Source organism: Cricetulus griseus, assembly GCF_003668045.3.
Source record: "Cricetulus griseus strain 17A/GY chromosome 1 unlocalized genomic scaffold, alternate assembly CriGri-PICRH-1.0 chr1_0, whole genome shotgun sequence".
Lineage (NCBI taxonomy): Eukaryota > Metazoa > Chordata > Mammalia > Rodentia > Cricetidae > Cricetulus > Cricetulus griseus.
Genome location: NW_023276806.1, coordinates 109,044,172 through 109,063,448, shown reverse-complemented (window position 1 = coordinate 109,063,448; position 19,277 = coordinate 109,044,172). Strand labels below are relative to the sequence as shown.

Genomic DNA, 19,277 nt, shown 5'->3' with positions numbered 1-19,277 from the left:
GATAGCAGAAGAATTGACCTGTGGGTGCCAGGCACACACATTGTGCATATAGATATATACATGCATTGTCAGATACAAGGGCTCAGGCATGAAGAGCTTGTTAACTCTAAACCTAAAAGACTTTGATTCTTTGTTTCTCTGAATTCAGAGGAAGTAATTCTAATATCTAGGCCTTGCTTTCTCATGATTTAGATGATCTAGGGCCACTCCAAATCTAGGGAGTCTATATCAATCCTTTTATTCAACCTTGTGTTTTTCTCCAGTCAAGCCAGAATGATACTGCTTAGCTTTCTATTAGAATTTGCCTACTCTTATACAACGTTTGTCCTAAGAGAAAAAATTATTAAGTTTTTATGTAGGAAAAAAGTTTTTAAAAATACATGCATACATGTGTAAGTATATGTATTATGTGTACATGTATACATATATACACGGATATGTGTATGTATATGTTTAAAACTACTTTGTTTCTTTAGAAATCAATGTCTGTACTTGAAGAGACATCAAGTCAACTAGCCTTTCTGGAAGAACCAGAACGAGAAGAACGTGAGTTTTTGTTTGATGAAGAGATGGAACAGACAGACAGAAGGAAAAAGACATTTAATGATTGGTCTGATAATGATTCAGATTATGAAATTGATGACCAAGATTTAAACAAGATTTTGATTGTAACTCAGACACCACCTTATATGAGAAAGCACCCTGGAGGAGATCGAACAGGCACCCATACATCACCAGCAAACATTACATCAGAACTTGCTGAAGTGATTAATGATGGCCTGTATTACTATGAACAGGACCTATGGACAGAAGGTGAAAACCTGCGCACAGCCATAAAGGTAACGATTTCTGGTGAGCATCTTTCTGCTGATAGTTTGCTTTGATTGTATGGTATTGCTTGTTTTGTTAATTTCATAAATGCTCAAGTATAAATAAATTATACCCTATTTGAAAATTCTTAGAAATATATTTGATAGTCACAAACTGAGGAACAATTTTAAGTGATGATATAATAATACTATCATCATCAAAAAATATTATTTAATGACTAAAACTTGTGGAAAAATATAATTTCTGATGAAGGAATAAAAAAGTTGCATGGACAGGCCTGCTGGATATGCTTGTTCCATTCTCTTGCCCTTTTACCACAGATTCTGGCCTCTACCTAATTGTTAAGCTAAGGCAGAAGAAAGAACCAGAATGGCTGTCTGGCCTTCAAATGTCTTTAAATTGTAGGCATGTAACAGGGTCTTTTTCTTCTGTTAAACTTTTCAGAGAGGCTTCAAAAGTTAAACATGTCAGTGAGTGATGGAACAGTGAGGGTGAGTTACCTCTCATAGGAGAGCGATCTTAGAAATGAAACTGCTGTAGAAAGAAAAGCTGCCAGCAAATGTTTGAACAGAGGGGACTGCTTATCACAGGCTTGTGAACAAGAGATGTGATCTCCTTAGAATTTCCACTACTGCTTTTAGCCACTGCCTTTTTAGAGAAACTGCCTCAGCTGTATCATGTCAAATGCCTTGAAGCCTGGACATTTTTTGCCTGTCCTGCTACTGTGGGAAAGGAAGTATGCTTTTATGAAGTTTAGATAGAATGTTTTTATTCATAAAAACACATTCGTGTGTGTGTGTCTGTGTGTGTGTGTGTGTGTGTGTGTGTGTGTGTGTGTGTGTGTGTGAACAAATGTGAACAAATTCACTCATATCTCAATGCAAGTGTGGAGGTTGATTTTTTTTTCCTTCCATGTAGGTTCTGGGGATGGAACTCAGGTCCTCAGGCCTGACAGCGAGCACCCTTACTTGCTGAGCCATCTTGCCCACACTGTTAATTTTATTTCTGATGCTTGCTTCTAGAGGTGATGTCTATCTGAAATCACTTTTGTAGCAGAAATATAAATATATTCTACTAATTGCTGGGTCTTGGGACACAGGCCTGTATAATCCCAGTTTCTTGGAGAAGCCAGTAGGAGTAGAACAAATTCAAGGGTAGCCTGATCAATTTCACAAGACCCTGCATCAAAATAGAAGAGGGTATGGCTCAGTGGTAGATCGTTAGCATGATTGAGGCTATTTCCATGATGAAATCACTGTCCTTGGTTCTAAAAGAATAAATATATTGATGTCAGGTTAGATAGTCAGAATGGGCCTCTGAAAAGAGTCAAGTTAGGATGAAATCAGAAAAGGTAAGAATGAAATGTGCAAAAAAGCAGGAAACAGTATTCCAGGAAGAGGAGTCAATGAAGTATCAGTGATCTGAAAAAGAACAACTGACAAATGTGAGATACCAGTTTGCCCATATCTGTATAAGAAGGTAATTATGTTTGTGTAGACACAGTCAGATTAGAATAGAATTTGTAGACCATGTTAAATAGTGTGGAATTTAAAGTTCAAGTGCAGGTTTACAGATACACTGTGACATGATCCTATTTCTATTTATTTATTCCATTTTTTTAAACTTTTGATTTCATTTTACATTCCAACTACAGTTCTCCCTCCCACCCCCTTGCCCACCATCAGTCCACTTCTCCTCACTGGGGTAAAGGGTCCCATGAGGAGTCAACATAGTCTCTTCCATGTATTAAGACTGAGCATGGCATCCCACCATGGGAAATGAGCTAGCTGGTGTACCAGATTTATATCTTAGTCCTACTGCCAGGGGCCCCTCTGATAGTCCAAGCTTCACAACTGTCTCCCACATATGGAATCTCCATAGTTGTAGGTCTAGAGTTCATGAGTTTCCACAAACTTGGTTCAGCTGTCTCCATAGATTTCTCCATCATGATCTTGACCTATTTTTATTTTTAAAAGATCGATGTGGTCCATAGGACAGAAAATAGACAGGCTTTCTATCTAAGAGATGGAGAATGGTAGGCTTAGTTAAATTGGTAGCACAGGAAATAAGAAAATGAGAACTACATCCGAGCCTTGATGGATAAGAGAGAAGATTCAGGCGTGTCAGAAACTCCATGGTTGATTGAGTAGGAGTGCAGAGCCTGCCAAGATGATACTACAGTTTTAATGAAGAATTGGTGATTTCAGAAGCTGTGTTGAACTGGTGTGGCAGGGATAGGCTCACATATCTTTATTGCTAAAGACCAGTGAAATAGCCACATGAACATGACAGATGGTGAAATGAAAAATCTTAAAATCTCCAAAGGTCTGCAAGGTGAGTGATTAGAAAAGTGAGATGGTGGAGCTTGTTTGTGGAATTTTATTGGTGGTGGTGAGTTCAACCTTGCAGAAGCTACCCAAAACAGGAAAAAAGACAGACACCAAAGTTGGGGATTCTAATGAGTGAGTCCATTCATCATCAAATGATTGCCTTTAAAGAATACATTCTATACTTTCCTGGCAGGGAAGAGACCATGGTCAAGAATGTAGGTTTCCTAGATCAAGGCTCATCTACTATATTTGAAATATGCTGACCCCTGAAAGTTCTCAAAAATTCAGTAAACTCTACTGTGTAAGTTGTTGTGGGGGAGTGTATGCATGCTCTCCCCTAAATTAAAAAAAAAAAAAAAAAAAAGCTAAATAGTTTCTCAGTGAAAAAACTTAATTTGCCTTTTTACTTCCTCCCCTAGGGAACAGAACATTTTACTGGTTGTTTTAAACAGAATAGAGAAGGAAAAAAAATTACACTAGAGGTGTATTCCTGAAGCCCAAGTATAGTGATTGGGGGCTATAGAGATGACTCAGCAGTTAAAAGTACCTGCTGCTCTTTCAAAGAACATAGGTTCAGTTCCAAAAACCCAATTCTTGTCCCTTTGGGTTCCAAGCACACATGGTGAACATTCATACATGCTGTAAGGAAATGTGAGCACCAAAATGTTAGCTAGTGTGATTGTTACAGCTTTGGGGCAGCAAAGGTGTCCTGACTTACCTGGAAGACAGGCTAGCTCTGGAAGCTGGAGCCACAATGGAACAGTTCAGCCCTGGAGAGAGAGGTATCCTGACTTGTCTGGAAGCCGGGCTAGCTGAAGTGGGGTGCAGTGGGGTATGGTCTCCTGCAGGATATAGCAATCCTCTTCTCAGAGCAGTTGCAGCTGCACTCTGCTCAGTTTCCCTAAGCGGAACGTCCTAGCAGAACTAATCGCTTCTTAGTTCTTTGGGGGAAGTCCCTGCAGAAATGTAGCAATCTCCTCCGGCTCCTGCAAAAAGTTGTTACTTTTCTGCTACAAAGGGAATGTTCCAGCAAGTTCTTCTATTCTGCACTAGTAAATGAAGATCTTCAACCAAGACTCTTTGAGAAAGATTTGTTTGGGAAGGAGTTGTCCAGGAGAGTGGCTGCCTCTGCCAGGGTGGGAAAGAATAACCAGTGGCTGAACAGACAGAGGGGTTTATATAGGGCTTCTTAGGGGCAGAATTTTCCCAGGGAGTTTTTCTGCTCAGGAATTGGTTAGATTTCCTGCACAAAGATTGGTTAGTTTAGTTGGTCAGGGACAGAGATGGCTCTGATTTCTGAGCAAACTGTTTCTTTCAGGGGTCCTTTTTTTTTGCCTTTTGGCTCTAATTTTAGGACCAGGGTATATTTCTTTCACTGGCTCTAATTTTAGGGACAAAGTGTGTTTTTTTGGCACTGTTTTCATAGTCAGGATTTTTTTTTTTTTTTTGGTTTTGGGTTCAGGAATAAAGTGTTTATTTCACTGGCTCTGGGTTCAGAGTCAAGGGGCTCAGGGATTGGTTGGTGTCCTACTCAGGGATTGGTTGGTTTAGTGTTTCAGTTGGTCAGGGGCAGAGCTGGCTCTGGTATCAGGGCCAAAGTGAGTTTCTTTGGCTGGCCTATTTACGATACAGATGCAGTCAAAACACTCATATGCACAAAATAAAAGTAAATAAATCTTAGGTAAAAAATAAGGTGGAGAGCTTCCTCATGCATGTGCATAACATGTACATATATACAAAGACAAATAAATCACATAAAAATTATTAAATACGTTTTGAAAAGTTAACCTGATCCTATCAATTTCACAGGGCCTACTATAAGCAAATTTAGATCAGTTTGAATCAACTTTATTCCTGGAACACAAGGTATTTACTCAATATTATTTTATAAGGAAATAGTAGCACAAAGTTAATAAACCAAATGAATTGCCACACAAGAGAATGAACAAAACTATGATACAAGAAGACCAAACCTTAAAATAATTGATGTAGTTTACCTATGTTTATTATACTTAAGGAAATGAAAACTTACTCTAGGGCAGAATGTGGTGGCACACAATCCTAGCACTTGGGAAGCAGAGTCGGGCAGATCTCTTTGAGATTTCAAAGAAAAATAAAATAGAAAGAAAAGAAATTCTAAGAATAAGCATAGAAGTCAATTAGCAGCAAACTAGATGCAGTAGAAACATGAAGACTGCATATCTCCAGATTGGGAATCAGAAGCAACATGATTGCAGATTGCAAAGATGCAAAAGATTTTTGTTTTGTTTTCTTTTTTGTAGTATATACCATTTTCTCTTGTTTCAAATCACTTCTGTAATCTAATATTAAGTCGATTTTACTATAAAACTATTTACTAAAAAAACACAAAACAACAACAACAAAACCACTAGCAAACTACAAACTTGAAATACAGGGTGTCAGAGAACAGGGAAAAGAAACCACCCTGGGGTGGTTTGTTTAACACAAACATTTAGGTAGCTGAAGTAAGTAGATTGTTAGAGTTTATGTAAGTACAACCAGCTATTTACATCTAAAACACTGAAGAAACAAAAGCAGAGTTGGACAGGAAAAATTGTACCATTAGATTAGCACAATCTCCATCAGCATCCAGATGGATGCACAACAATTAATGATTAGAAATTCATGTAAAAATTTAAAAAATTTAAATAATTCAGAATAGTCAAAACAGCCTTTACAAAGAACAAATTTAGGCTGTGGATGCACCTCACTGGGAGAAGGTTTACCTTGAATTCTAGAATACTCTGTGTTGTATTCTAACACAGCCAAAGAATAAAAGAAAGAAAATAAGTTGAAGCATTCAGCTTATTGTAAAAAGTACCAAAAAGCTACAGTTACCATGACAGCAGTACTTGCATAAGCATAGACATGCAAGTGATTGGAATATATCACTTGAGTTCAAATAAAATAAGCACATGTGTGAGAAATTCTCAAATGTTTATCAATCAAGTGCATTTAATGGGAGAAGAATATTTGTTAGTAGTGGTGGGTCATCTGGATATTTACATGCAAAATAATGTAATTGGTTGGGCCCTTTCCTATATCAGATATAAAAAAGAAAACAAAAACTAATTCAGGCTGGGCCTTGTGGTGGGTGCTGGAGAATCAGGAGTTCTAGGTAAACCTCAGCTACACAGCAAGTTTGAGACCAGTTTAATCAAAAAGACCCTAATCTCAAGAAAACAAACAAACAACAAAAACAAATTACCAAAATCAGAAATGAAAAGGGGGGCATAACAGACACTGAGGAAATCCAGAGAATTATCAAGTCATACTTCAAAAACCTGTACTCCACAAAATTGGAAAACATCAAGGAACTGGACAATTTTCTAAATAAGTACCACATACCAAAATTAAATCAAGAACAGATAAACAACTTAAATACACCTATAGCCCCTAAGGAAACAGAAACAGTTATTAATAATCTCCCAACCAAAAAAATGCCCAGGCCCAGATGGTTTCAGCACAGAATTCTGATGTTCAAAGAAGAACTAATACCAATACTCTTCAAATTGTTCCACACAATAGAAACAGAAGGAACATTGACAAACTCTTTTTACAAGGCTACAGTTACCCTGATACCCAAACCACACAAAGACACAACTAAGAAAGAGAGTTACAGACCAATTTCCGGCATGAACATAGATGTAAAAATACTCAAAAAAAAAATAACCAAAAAACAAACAACAAACAAACTGGCAAACCGAATCAAAGAACATGTCAGAAAAATCCACTATGACCAAGTAGGATTCATCCCAGCAGTGCAGGGATGGTTCAACATATGAAAATCCATCAATGTGATCCACCATGTAAACAAACTGAAAAAGAAAAACCACATGATCATCTCACTAGATGCTGAAAAAGCCTTCAACAAAATCCAGCACCCCTTCATGATAAAGGTCCTGGAGAGATCAGGGATAACAGGAACATACCTAAACATAATAAAAGCAATATATAGCAAGCCAACAGCCAACATCAAACTAAATGGAGGGAAACTCAAAGCAATCCCACTGAAATCAGGAATAAGACAAAGCTGTACACTCTCTCCATATCTATTCAATATAGTACTTGAAGTTCTAGTTAAAGCAGTAAACAGCAAAAGGAGATCAAGGGAATGAAAATTGGAAAAGAAGTAGTCAAGCTCTTGCTAGTTGCTGGTGATTTAATAGGTTACATAACCAACCCTAAAAATTCTACCAGGGAACTCCTACAACTGGTAACGCCTTCAATGTTGTAGCAGGATAAAAGATTAACAACAACAACAACAACAACAACAGCAGCCCTCCTATATACAGAAGATAAACGGGCCGAGAAAGAAATCAGAGAAATGTCACTCTTTACAATAGCCACAAACAACATAAAATATCTTGGGGTAATTCTAACCAAACAAGTGAAAGACCTGTATGACAAGAACTTTAAGTCTTTAAAGGAAGAAATTAAAGAAGATACCAGAAAAAGGAAAGATCTCCCATGCTCAAGATCATAGAAAAATGCAGAATCAATCTTAATGATAGAAATTAACAAATATCATCAAAATACAAGTTAACTGAATGTTCTGAAAGCAAACATGTAAAGATGGATATCTTAAAATACTCTGAAACAGAAGGAGGAAAAAGATATCTCCCCCCCAAAAATAGGATTCAAACAACCAACTCACAATAAACCAAGAGAGACCCAAACCCTCAAAAAGAACACACTAGGCCTGTAGGCTGAAGATGGCTGCTCCAACATTACAGAGATGTCTCTGTCAATTCTAGAGTTTATATATTATCCTTATGTGGTCTTTGATGGACTTGAAGACAGGTTTGGGTATCAGGATAACTGAAGCCTTGTAAAAAGAGTTTGTCAATGTTCCTTCTGTTTCTATTGTGTGGAACAATTTGAAGAGTATTGGTATTAGTTCTTCTTTGAACATCTGGTAGAATTCTGTGCAGTTAGTTATGATAAAAGATAAGTTACATATAAGACTGTAGACTCACAAAGATAGGATAGATGATAGGACATTTTCTTTAAATTTTGCCAAATGTTAATGGACTAACTGTTGTAACTATAGTTCTTACTTGATAACTGTTTTTGCTATATATAATTTTAATATGTTAAAGTTAAAACCTTTCTTTTTATTTAGACAGAAAAGAGATGTATATGTTACTCTTATTGGTTGATGAATAAAACACTGTGTGGCTAGTGGCCAGGCAGGAAGGATAGGCGGGACTACCAGAGAAGGAGAATTCTGAGAAGTGTAGGCAGACAGGAGTTATCATGTAGAGCCCAGGAAAAGAGGATGCGCAAGGTGTTCTCTGGTAAGCCAGGCCTAGTGTGTCTGGCAGACTTCTCAGTGAAGCAGGGAATTTAACTATCTGCCTGTATTACCAGTTTGTCAGTCACTTTTCTTAGTGTCCTGCAGAATGTCTGGCAGACTCTTCCGTGAAGCAGGAACCCATCTTGTTTTGGCAAATTTAGAAGTCACTTTCCTGTGGGTCCTGTATGTCCAGTTTGGACAGCATACAGTCAGACAGTTCAGGCAAGAACAGTTTCTTGTCCAAATGACTAGTCTTGCCATGTTGAAGGCAAATTCCATAACAAGTTTCTTTGATGCCCATCTTCCTTTCTGAAGTAATTGGTGTGCCAGGAGCTGTTGTGTCTCACTGTCATGAAAAACCTAAATATTTTTTAGAATTTTTTTTAGTTCAAATTAGGAACAAGCTTGCTTCATATGTCAATCCCTTCTCCCTCCCTTTCCCCCAGCCCCCACCTGCCCCCCAACCCCATCCACCCTCCACTCCCCAAGCAGGGTAGGGCCCTCGACAGGGCTCCTCAAAGTCCACCACATCATCCTGGGCAGGGCCTAGGCCCTCCCCAATGTGTCCAGGCCAAGAATGCATCCCTTCACGTGGGATGGGCTCTCAAAGTCCCCTCTTACACCAGGAAAAATACTAATCCACTACCAGGGGCCACCTAGAGTGCGGAGGCCTCCTCATTGACATCCATGTTCAGGGTTCTGATTCAGTCCTGTTCTGAACTCCCAGACAGCAGTCTGGAGTCCATGTGCTTTCCTTGTTCAGGCCAGCTGATTCTGTGGGTTTTACCTGGTACAGTCCCCGTTGATCTTCATTCCTCCCTCTCTGCAACTATGTTCCATAGTTCAGTTCAGTGTATATCTGTGGATGTTTGCCTCTGCTTCCATCAGCCACTGTATGAGTGCCCTGGGATGGCATAAAAAGTAGTCATCAGTCTTATTATAGGGGAAGGGAATTTAAAACATAAATAATTTTAAATGCTATATGTGTAGGTCTTTGAAAGGTTTGAAGAATATCTATCCATCTCAAATATATTTCTGTATATCTAGAAAACCTAACTATAAGTTTTGACTATTATAGGTGACTATCATCTTACTTAATTATACATTACATTTTAAAAGATCTGTATAAACATAATACCTAAACAAGAGAAATATACATATAACAAAATTAACCTTATCAATAAGTCAAAATCCATACCGTTTCTATAGTATTCATTCTCTAGTATTCTAAAGTATTCATTTCTTTTTTTCCTTCAACCTGGTCTATAGAGCTAGTTCCAGGATAGCTAGGTCTGTTATACAGAGAGACCCTGTCTTGAAAAACCAAAAACCAAACCAAACAAACAAACAAAAACTTGTCCACAGAAATACTTTTGCACAAATATTCATCATACCATGTTAAAAGTGGAAACTCAAATCTCACCAGCTGATTGTGTTGTATCCATACAGTAGAGTATTTGGTAATCATTGTGAACTGATGGTAAACGAGTGGCACGACATGAAAGATTATGGAGATAGAGAGTCAAGACAGGCATAAAGGGCTATATCTTTTTAGTCTATCCATGGACAGAGTGTAGTTTGTAGTTTCCTTGGATGCAGGTTGTAGGGGCATGTAAGAAATGTGGAGTGAGTGCTGATGGATGCTGGGTTTCTTTGGGGATCATGGAAATGTAAAAATGATTGAATTGTATATTTGAATTAGTTGTATGATTACATATGTTAAAGGTGGTTATATGAAACAACAGAGAGGGGTGGAGTGGTATAGCCTGTAATCCCAGTTTACTTGGGAAAACGAAGCAGCAGGATTGTTTGGGGCCAGCCTGGGTACCACACACATAGCAAGACTGTGTCCCAACAAGAGTATCATCAAGTTTATGGATGAGTGTTGTTAGCATATCAGTACCATTCAAAGCAATCTGGACTCTCCATTCTCTGTCAAAATCTTGACAGCTTTTGTTTTCTTTCATAAACAGAAATATATGACCAAAAACTTACTGAACCCTGTAAAACATTGAAATAGCTGGATGTGGTACAAGCCTGTAATGCCAGCACTCAGATTGAGGAAGAAGAAAGTTGAGGCTGTCCTGGGGTCTTGGCTACTAGTGAGAACTGGTCTAAAAAGGAAGACTGTGGGCATTAGGGCTGCACATATGCTTATACGTACTTGCAGGCACTCACATTTCAATAAAAACACAACTATTAACAGGGAAGAAAAAAGGTTACTTTATTCTTCCTTGATTTTCAAATGTACTTCAGAATCACAGCAACCAAAGTACTTCTTGACCAATGGGACAGAGGAGAGCTTAGAAGGAGACCTCTGTGTATATAACAATAATTTTAAACAAACCCTTTGTATGAATACATATGTGTATGCATGCATGTTTATGTTTGTGTATGTGCACATGTGTATGTGTGCATGTATGGTAGCCAGAAGTTGATGGTGGTTGTTGTGCTGGATAGTTTTATGTCATCTTGACACAAGCTTGTGACATGCTTGTGGAGGTCAGAGGACAACCTACAGGAGGAGTTCATTCTCTCCTTTAACCTGCTAGGTTTCAGGGATTGAATAGACATTGTCAGGCTTTACAGTAAGTGCCTTTCCCCCACTGAATCATCTTGCTGGCCCTCAAATGATTTTTTAACAAGTATACCAAGGACATTCAATGGAGAAAAAAAAATCTCTTCAAATGGTTTTGGGGAAACTATGAATCCAAATGTAAAAACCTTATACTATATTTTAAAATAAGTTGAAATTGGACTGAATGTTTAAATATAACACCCATAACTATAGAACACTTAGAAAATCGGTTCTTAACCTGTGAGCCTGTGAGTTGCAACCACTTTGGGGGGGGGTGTTGGTGAACAGCCCTTTCACAGGGGTCAAATAGTAGATATTCTGCATATCAGATATTTACATTATAATTCATAACACTAACAAAGTTATAGTTATGTAATAGCAGCAAAAATAATTTTATGGTTGGGGTCAGGAAGGTTGAGAACCAGTGACTTAGAAGAAGGCCGTAGGTGAAGAGCTTTGTGACATTCCACTAATCAGTAGTTTATTCTGTATCACATCAAAGCCACAAGCTACAAAAATAGGTAAATTGGAGTTTGTAAAATTTTAAAACAAAAGTCAACTGTGGAATGAGAGAAAATTTTAATAAATCACTATGGTATATAAAGAACACCTACAACTCAAGAATATATTTTAATTTAAAATAGTCAAAGGACTTGTATAAACATTTCCCTAAAGATGATATAGAATGGTTTGTAAATATTTTAAAATCTGCTGAACATTATTATCAAGAGTATAAATGTAAATAAAGCTATGAGATAGTGCTTTATTCAGATAGCTACAAGATAGATATAGATGAACCTGAGAACTGCATGCTATGAGAAATATTTATAAGAGAGAATACTGAATGATTCCACTTATGTGAAGTATGTAGCTAGAGATGGAAATCTATTAAAGCTGAGAGAAGAGGGAGATGTTAAATTGCTACTAAGTGCTATTAAGCTGAGGACTGGGGACAAGCACTTGCCCCACATGTTCCATCCAGGCCCTTGGTTCAATCCTCATCAATGTAAATTCATCAAAAAAGATGTAACAGAATTCATTATATTTTATATTTAATAACAAATGTTTTGGATAAATGAAAAAGTTCACAGAACAAATCCATTGTCAAAGTGATTAGTTCTGTAAGTAAATAGGGGACAATCATGCAATAAAAATGAATAAATCTAGAAACAGATCTATACCTGAGAAATGTACCTGAGTGTTTAGTTTTTTTTGTTGTGTGTGGGGGAGTTGTTGTTTTTTAATTGATTTATGGCTTCTTCATTTCCAAATTATGTGTGTGTGTGTGGTTGCAGGTGCCCATGTAGGCCAGAGGCATCAGATCCCCCTGGAGCTGGAGCTTAGGAAGTTTTGAGCTGCCCAAAGTGGGTGCTGGGAATCAAACTCAGGTCCTTTGTAGGAGTAGGTTACACTGTTAACCACTGACCCATTTGTCAGGCCCCACACATGGTTTCTTTATTTATAGTGGATTTTAAACCAAGTTTCAATTAGGAATTAAACTAATGGTTAGAAATAAAAGTGAAAGGTATTGATTAGTCCTTCTGCTTGAAAATAATGTTTTAAAATAATTCAATGCTCAAAGGAGAATCCAGTGGAACTTAGAAAGTATGAAGTTCACAACTGAAGTTAAGAGGTGCAGCAAACAAAGCCATAAACTTTAAATATTGAGGAAAGCATTTTGAACCGACAAGCCAATCTCAAGCATTATCCTTGACTCATAAAATTATTCCTCAGAGAGACGTAGTGGTACACACCTGTAATCCTAGCATTAAGGAAGCTGAGGCAGGGAGAGCAGGGTTTTGTTTGGAAAAATAAATCAATGAGTGCATGCAATTCTCCAGGGCTTCAAACAAAAACTTCTCATTCAAGTTAGTTGATTTTGATTTTGAGAGCACGGGATGGGAAAGATGGAGACTGAGTTGCTGTAGTCATCTTCTCACTTGAAGATTAATGCTGACCCACAGCCCCTTAAGAACCTGTGCTTATTCTCATGAAGAAGATGAAGCCATGTCTTGCAGTTCCTTCTGAGCCAGTACCTTAGTGTGCTTTATTGATATTTTTGACATTTACAGGCTTGGTGATGCATATTCTCAAAATCCATGTGACAACTGGAAGATAGTACAATCTTCTTAGCTACAGAATAGAGGCAGAAATGATGGCAAAGACTGAGGTAATATACCTATCAAGGAGTTAGAGGAAAAAAATCTGCAGTGTGTGAAACCTTATGAAAATTTGGAGAAAACTACCAGAATTTGCTGACTAACATGTTTCAAACACAATAGAGTAGTAATTGTGCAAGACTTTGAAAAGTCTAAAATTAAACTCAAGAGGCTGAAGAGATGTCTATGTTTTAGGACACTGGCTCCTCTTCCAGAGAATCTGTGTTCAGTTCCCAGCACCCACATGGCAGCTTTGTAACTCCAGTTCCAGAAGATCTGATTCCCTTTTCTGGCCTTCAAGAGTACCAGGCAAACAAGTGGTACACATGCATATGTGCAGGCAAAACACATAAAATTAATTTTTTATTAGTTCAAATTAGAAACAAGCTTGGTTCACATGTCAATCCCTTCTTTCTCTCCCTCCTCTCCCCCCCAACCCCCCACCAGTCCCTCACTCCATTCCCCTCTCCACTCCCCAGGGAGAGTAAAGCCCTCCATGGGGGCTCCCCAAAGTCCACCATATCATCCTGTTCAGGGCCTAGGCCCTCCCCTATGTGTCCAGGCTGAGAAAGCATCCCTTCGTGTGGGATGGGCTCTCAAAGTCCCTTCTTACATCACGGAAAAATGCTGATCCACTACCAGAGGCCCCATAGAGTGCCGAGGCCTCCTCATTGACATCCACGTTCAGGGGTCTGTATCAGTCCTGTGCTGGCCTCCCAGTCTGGGGTCCATGTGCTCCCCCTTGTTCAGGCCAGCTGTTTCTGTGGTTTTCACCAGCCTGGTCCCAACCCTTTTGATCTTCCTCCTTCTCTGCAACTGGGCTCCAGAGTTCAGTTCAATGTATAGTTGTGGATTTCTGCCTCTGCTTCCATCAGCCACTAGATGAGGGCTCTAGGATGGCATATATAGTAGTCATTAGTCTCATTATAGGGGAAGGGCATTTAGGGTAGCCTCTCCACCATTGCCTAGATTGTCAGCTGGTGTCATCCTTGTAGATCTCTGGAAATCTCCCTAGTGCCAGATCTCTTCTCGGACCTAAATGGCTCCCTTTGTTATGGTATCTCTCATCCTGCTCTCCTCTAGTCTTCCTCCGATTCCATTTTCTGCTCCTCCATTTCCTCCTCTCCCCTCCTCTTCTCCTCTCATTCTGCCAGCTCTCCCCTGCCCTCAGGCTCCTAATTAGCTCATGAGATCCTGCCCCTTGCCATTCTCTGGGGTCCATGCATTTTTCTCTTAGAGTCCTTCTTGTTTCCTAGTTCCTTTGGTGATGAGGATTGTAGACTGGTAATCCTTTGCTCTATGTCTAATATTCATATATGAGTGAGTACATACCATGTTTGTCTTTTTTGACTGGGTTACCTCACTCAGGATGGCTTCTTCTAGTTCCATCCAGTTGCCTTCGAATTTCAAGATTCCATTGCTTTTTTTCTGCTGACTAGTACTCCATTGTGTAAATGTACCACATTTTCTCTATCCATTCTTCTGTTGAGGAGCATCTAGGTTGCTTCCAGGTTCTGGCTATTACAAACAACGCTGCTATGAACATAATTGAACATATGTCCTTGTGTGAATGTGTATTCTTTGAGTATATGCCCAAGAGAGGAATTGCTGGATCTTGAGGTAGACTGATTCTCATTTTCCTTAGAAACCGCCATACTGATGTCCAAAGTAGTCTTACAAGTTTGCACCAGCAATGAAGGAGTGTTCCTTTTTCTCCACATCCTCTCCAGCATAGACTATCATTGGTGTTTTTGATTTTAGCCTTTCTGGCCAGTGTAAGATGGTATATCAGAGTTGTTTTGATTTGCATTTCCCTGATGGCTAAGGATGTTGAGCACTTCTTAAGTGTCTTTCAGCCATTTTGGATTCCTCTGTTGAGAATTCTCTATTTAGTTCTGCACTCCACGTTTTAATTGCACTGTTTGGTGTTTTGGTGACTAGCTTCTTGAGTTCATTGTGTATTTTAGATATCAGCCCTCTGTCAGATGTGGGGTTGGTGAAGATCTTTTCCCATTCTGTGGGCTGTCATTTTGTCTTACTGACTGTGTCCTTTGCCTTACAGAAGCTTTTTGGTTTCAGGAGGTCCCATTTATTAATAGTAGATCTCAGTGTCTGTGCTACTGGTGTTATGTTCAGGAATTGGTCTCCTGTACCAATTAGTTCAAAGGTACCTCCCACTGTCTCTTCGAGGAGGTTCAGTGTGGCTGGATTTATGTTGAGGTCTTTGATCTATTTGGATTTGAGTTTTGTGCATGGCGATAGATATGGATCTATCTGCAATCTTCTACCTGTCTGAATCCATTTATGCCAGCACCATTTATTGAAGATGCTTTCTTTTTTCCATTGTATAAATATAACTTCTTTGTCAAAAATCAGTTGTTCATAGGTGTATGGGTTAATGTCAGGGTTTTCAATTCGATTCCATTTGTCTATCTATTTTTGTGCCAATACTAAGCCGTTTTCAGGACTGTGGCTTGAAGTCAGGGATGGTGATGCCTACAGAATTTCCTTTATTGTATAGGGTTGTTTTGGCTATCCTGGGTTTTTTGTTTTTCCATATAAAGTTGAATATTGTTCTTTCAAGGCCTGTGAAGAACTGTGTTGGGATTTTGATAGGGATTGAGTTGAATCTGTAGATTGCTTTTGGCAAGATTGCCATTTTTACTGTGTTGATCCTACCTATCCAAGAGCATGGGAGATCTCTCCATTTTCTGGTATCTTTTTTAATTTTTTTTTAAAAACTCAAAGTTCTTACTGTACAGGTCTTTCCCTTTTATGGTTAGCGTTATCCCAAGTTATGTTACGTTGTTTGTGGATATTGTGAACGGTGTGTTTCTCTGATTTCTACTCATTGCATTTATCATCTGTATATAGTAGGGCTACTGATTTTTTGAGTTAATTTTGTATCCTGCCACTTTGCTGAAGGTGTTTATCAGTTGTAGGAGTTCCCTGGTAGAGTTTTTCGGGTCACTTAAGTAGACTATCATATCACCTGCTAATAATGAGAGTTTGACTTCTTCCTTTCCAATTTGTATCCCTTTGATCTCCTTTTGTTGTCTTATTGCTCTAGCTAGAACTTCAAGTACAGTATTGAGGATATGGAGAGAGTGGACAGCCTTGTCTTGTTCCTGATTTTAGATGAATCGCTTTGAGTTTCTCTCCATTTAGTTTGATGTTGCACTGTTTGGTGTTTTGGTGACTAGCTTCTTGAGTTCATTGTGTATTTTAGATATCAGTCCTCTGTCAGATGATATGACTGACTGACTTTGGGGAACCCCCATGGAGGGCCTTACCCTCTCTAGGGAGCAGAGGGGTGTTGGGGGGAGGGTGGGAGAGGGAGAAGGGATTGACATGTGAAGCAGCCTTGTTTCTAATTTGAACTAATAAAAAAATAATCTCTTGGGAAAAAACTTAAATATTATTATTGTTACTTGAATTTTAAGATACAGTCTCATGAGTCCAGACTTTCCTTGAACTCATTATACTACATCTGCTTCAGCCTCTCCTAAGTGCTGAGCTTCATGCTGATATTTTTGTTGTTTTCAGCCATAGTCTCACTATGTAGCCCTGGCTCATCCAGAACTCACTATGTAGATCAGGCTGGCCTCTGAACTCACAGAAATCCACCTACTTGTGCCTCCTAAGTTCTACAATTAAAGGCATGTATCACTATGCTGGCATACATACATACATACATACATACATACATACATACATACATACATAAAACTTTTTTGAAGTTTTATTTATTTTTATAAGTGCTCTGTCTACATGTACACCCTCATGCCAGAAAAAGGCAACATATCCCATTTCAGATGGTTGTGAGCCACCATATGGTTGCAGGGAATTCAACTCAGGACTTCTGGAAGAGCAGACACTGCTCTTAACCTCTGAGCCATCTCACCAGCTCCTAAAGGTTTTTTTGTTTTTGTTTTTGTTTTTGTTTTGTTTTGTTTTGTTTTTTGATCACTAAATTACATCTGTAACTGCAGTGTTTGGGAGGCTGAGACAGGAAAATCATTAGGTTAAGACATAGCATGTCCAAAAACAAAATAAGAAACTAAGGGTTGGAGACATGACTCAATAGTTACTAGCAATTCCTGCTCTTTTAAGCCCAAATTTGGTTCTCATGACCCACATGGCAGTTCACATGCACCCCTGTACAACACACTCACAAATGTACACACTCACAGATGGACATATACATATACATAATTAAAAAGAAAAAAATTAATTAAAAATAGTAAAATAGCTGGGCAGTGATGGCAAACATCTTTAATCCTAGTGCTTGGGAGACAGAGGCAGGCTGATCTCTGTGCGTTTGAGGCCACCCTGGTCTACAGATCAATTTCCAGGAGAGCCATGACTATACAGAGGAAACCCTGTCAGGTAAAATAAATTTGATATTTATATAAAGAAAAATTCTGAGGAAGATATCTGGATTTCCTAAGTAATGGGACTAAATGTATGACTAAAGTTATATACTGGGCGAAGGTATGTATGTATGTATGTACTCATGAGGAGGGTCTGACTGGTGTCTGAGATCCACTGGACCATGCATACAGCTCAGGCAGTGTGGGAGATACAGGCATAAAGATTCCAAAACCTCTAGCTAGCCAAATTCAGCCATTTTTAAAAAGTGATAACTGTATGTATTCATTCCAATAAGACATGTTGATTGTACATTAGAAAAATTAGTGAAATTCACATTTAACAGGTTAATCTTATAATCTCATGAGTAAATGTAGAAATTGCACATAAAGGTCAGTTTTTATATACATGGAGGAAAATGTGATCTAAGGATAAAATAGTATCTTTGCCATTAGGTTTCTACAAAGTGTCTTGGAAAGAATTCAGAATGGTGAAAGCTGAAGTTATTCTCTTAGATATGTTATATCTTTTAAGTCTATTTTTCAAAGCTGTTATTAAGAGTAACTTGACTGTTCTGTTTACAGTATTTTTAAGTCATGAAGAACCTGTTTCTTATGGCCATAAAAACTGGAAAGGCTGAAACAAAACAAATTTATGTTCAATTGAATCAGGCTTATACCTATGCTCATTCTAGGCTCAAATCAAGGTGTTAGAATTTGTAGCTTGTAATGACAGTTTCTCCATTCATTTTATCCTGTTTACTTTTTTAATTCATGAATTTAATGATAAAGTACATGTGAGTGTGCACAGGTGTACATGCATATACATGTGCCTGCATGTGGAAATCTGATGAAAACTTGTCTGAACTTGTTCTCTCAATAAGAGTCCCAAGGATTTGATGACTCAAGTCATCAAACTTGGTAGTGGGAACTTTTACCCAAGGAGACATCTTGCTATTTTTGGTAATGATTTATATGATAAAACAGTCATCTAGAGAGTGAAAGTGAAAACTAAACTGTTCAAGGAACCTCATGCTGCCCTGACCACCTTGTGGTCCTTGTGATAAGTACTTCTGGGATGCTTTCCTGTGTAGACATTGTGAATCAGAAACACAATCACAACACTCAGTGAATCAAATTTGTGTAGCTCCAAATCCATCCTGTAAGGAAATTGTTAGCATATATCCATTATATAAGTTGATGGGTTTCAAATGACACTTTTCAAATATATCATATATCTTGACTTTATTCTATCCTCATACTCTCACCTATATCCTACTAGTAGCCCTGTTCCTATCCTCAGATAGGCCTATCTACTTCCATATCAGGTTTGATGGATGTGTGTACAATCTGGGGTCTGTGTATGGAAGGAAACACACAGTGCTTACGTCTGCTTAATCCAGAATAAACTCTTGTATTTTTTGGTGTGGTGGGTTTTTTTTGTTGTTTTTTGAGACAGGGCCTCAAATCCTGGAAATCACTGAGTAGCTGAGGACTCTCTCACCTTCACCTCCTTAGTGATGAGAGGAGGCTCGTGTTACCATGTCTGCCTTATGCAGTGCTGGGGATTGAGTCTGTATGCTAAGTAAGTACCTTGTCAACTCTATCCCCAGTCCATTGTTATTGTCTTGTGGTTATTAGTAATCTCTTTAAAATTTTTTAGATTTGCATTATTTTATATGAATATAT

At 38.4% G+C, this 19,277-nt stretch overlaps 1 protein-coding gene and 1 non-coding gene across 6 annotated transcripts in view; both read left to right on the top strand.

The window, feature by feature from the left end:
* Positions 1 to 19,277, top strand: part of Larp1b (La ribonucleoprotein 1B) — a 110,162-nt gene that overhangs the window by 45,829 nt on the left and 45,056 nt on the right. For 4 of the 5 annotated variants that reach the window (XM_027391921.2, XM_027391922.2, XM_027391920.2 and 1 more), the window contains exon 11: positions 477 to 852. In XM_027391921.2, coding sequence (XP_027247722.1) covers positions 477 to 852 — 376 coding nt within the window. The remainder of the gene's footprint in view (positions 1 to 476; positions 853 to 19,277) is intronic. The other variant, XM_027391928.2, reaches the window with a different exon arrangement.
* LOC113833023 lies at positions 3,340 to 3,501 on the top strand. The gene has a single exon (XR_003480570.1). It is a non-coding gene; the product is annotated as a U1 spliceosomal RNA (small nuclear RNA).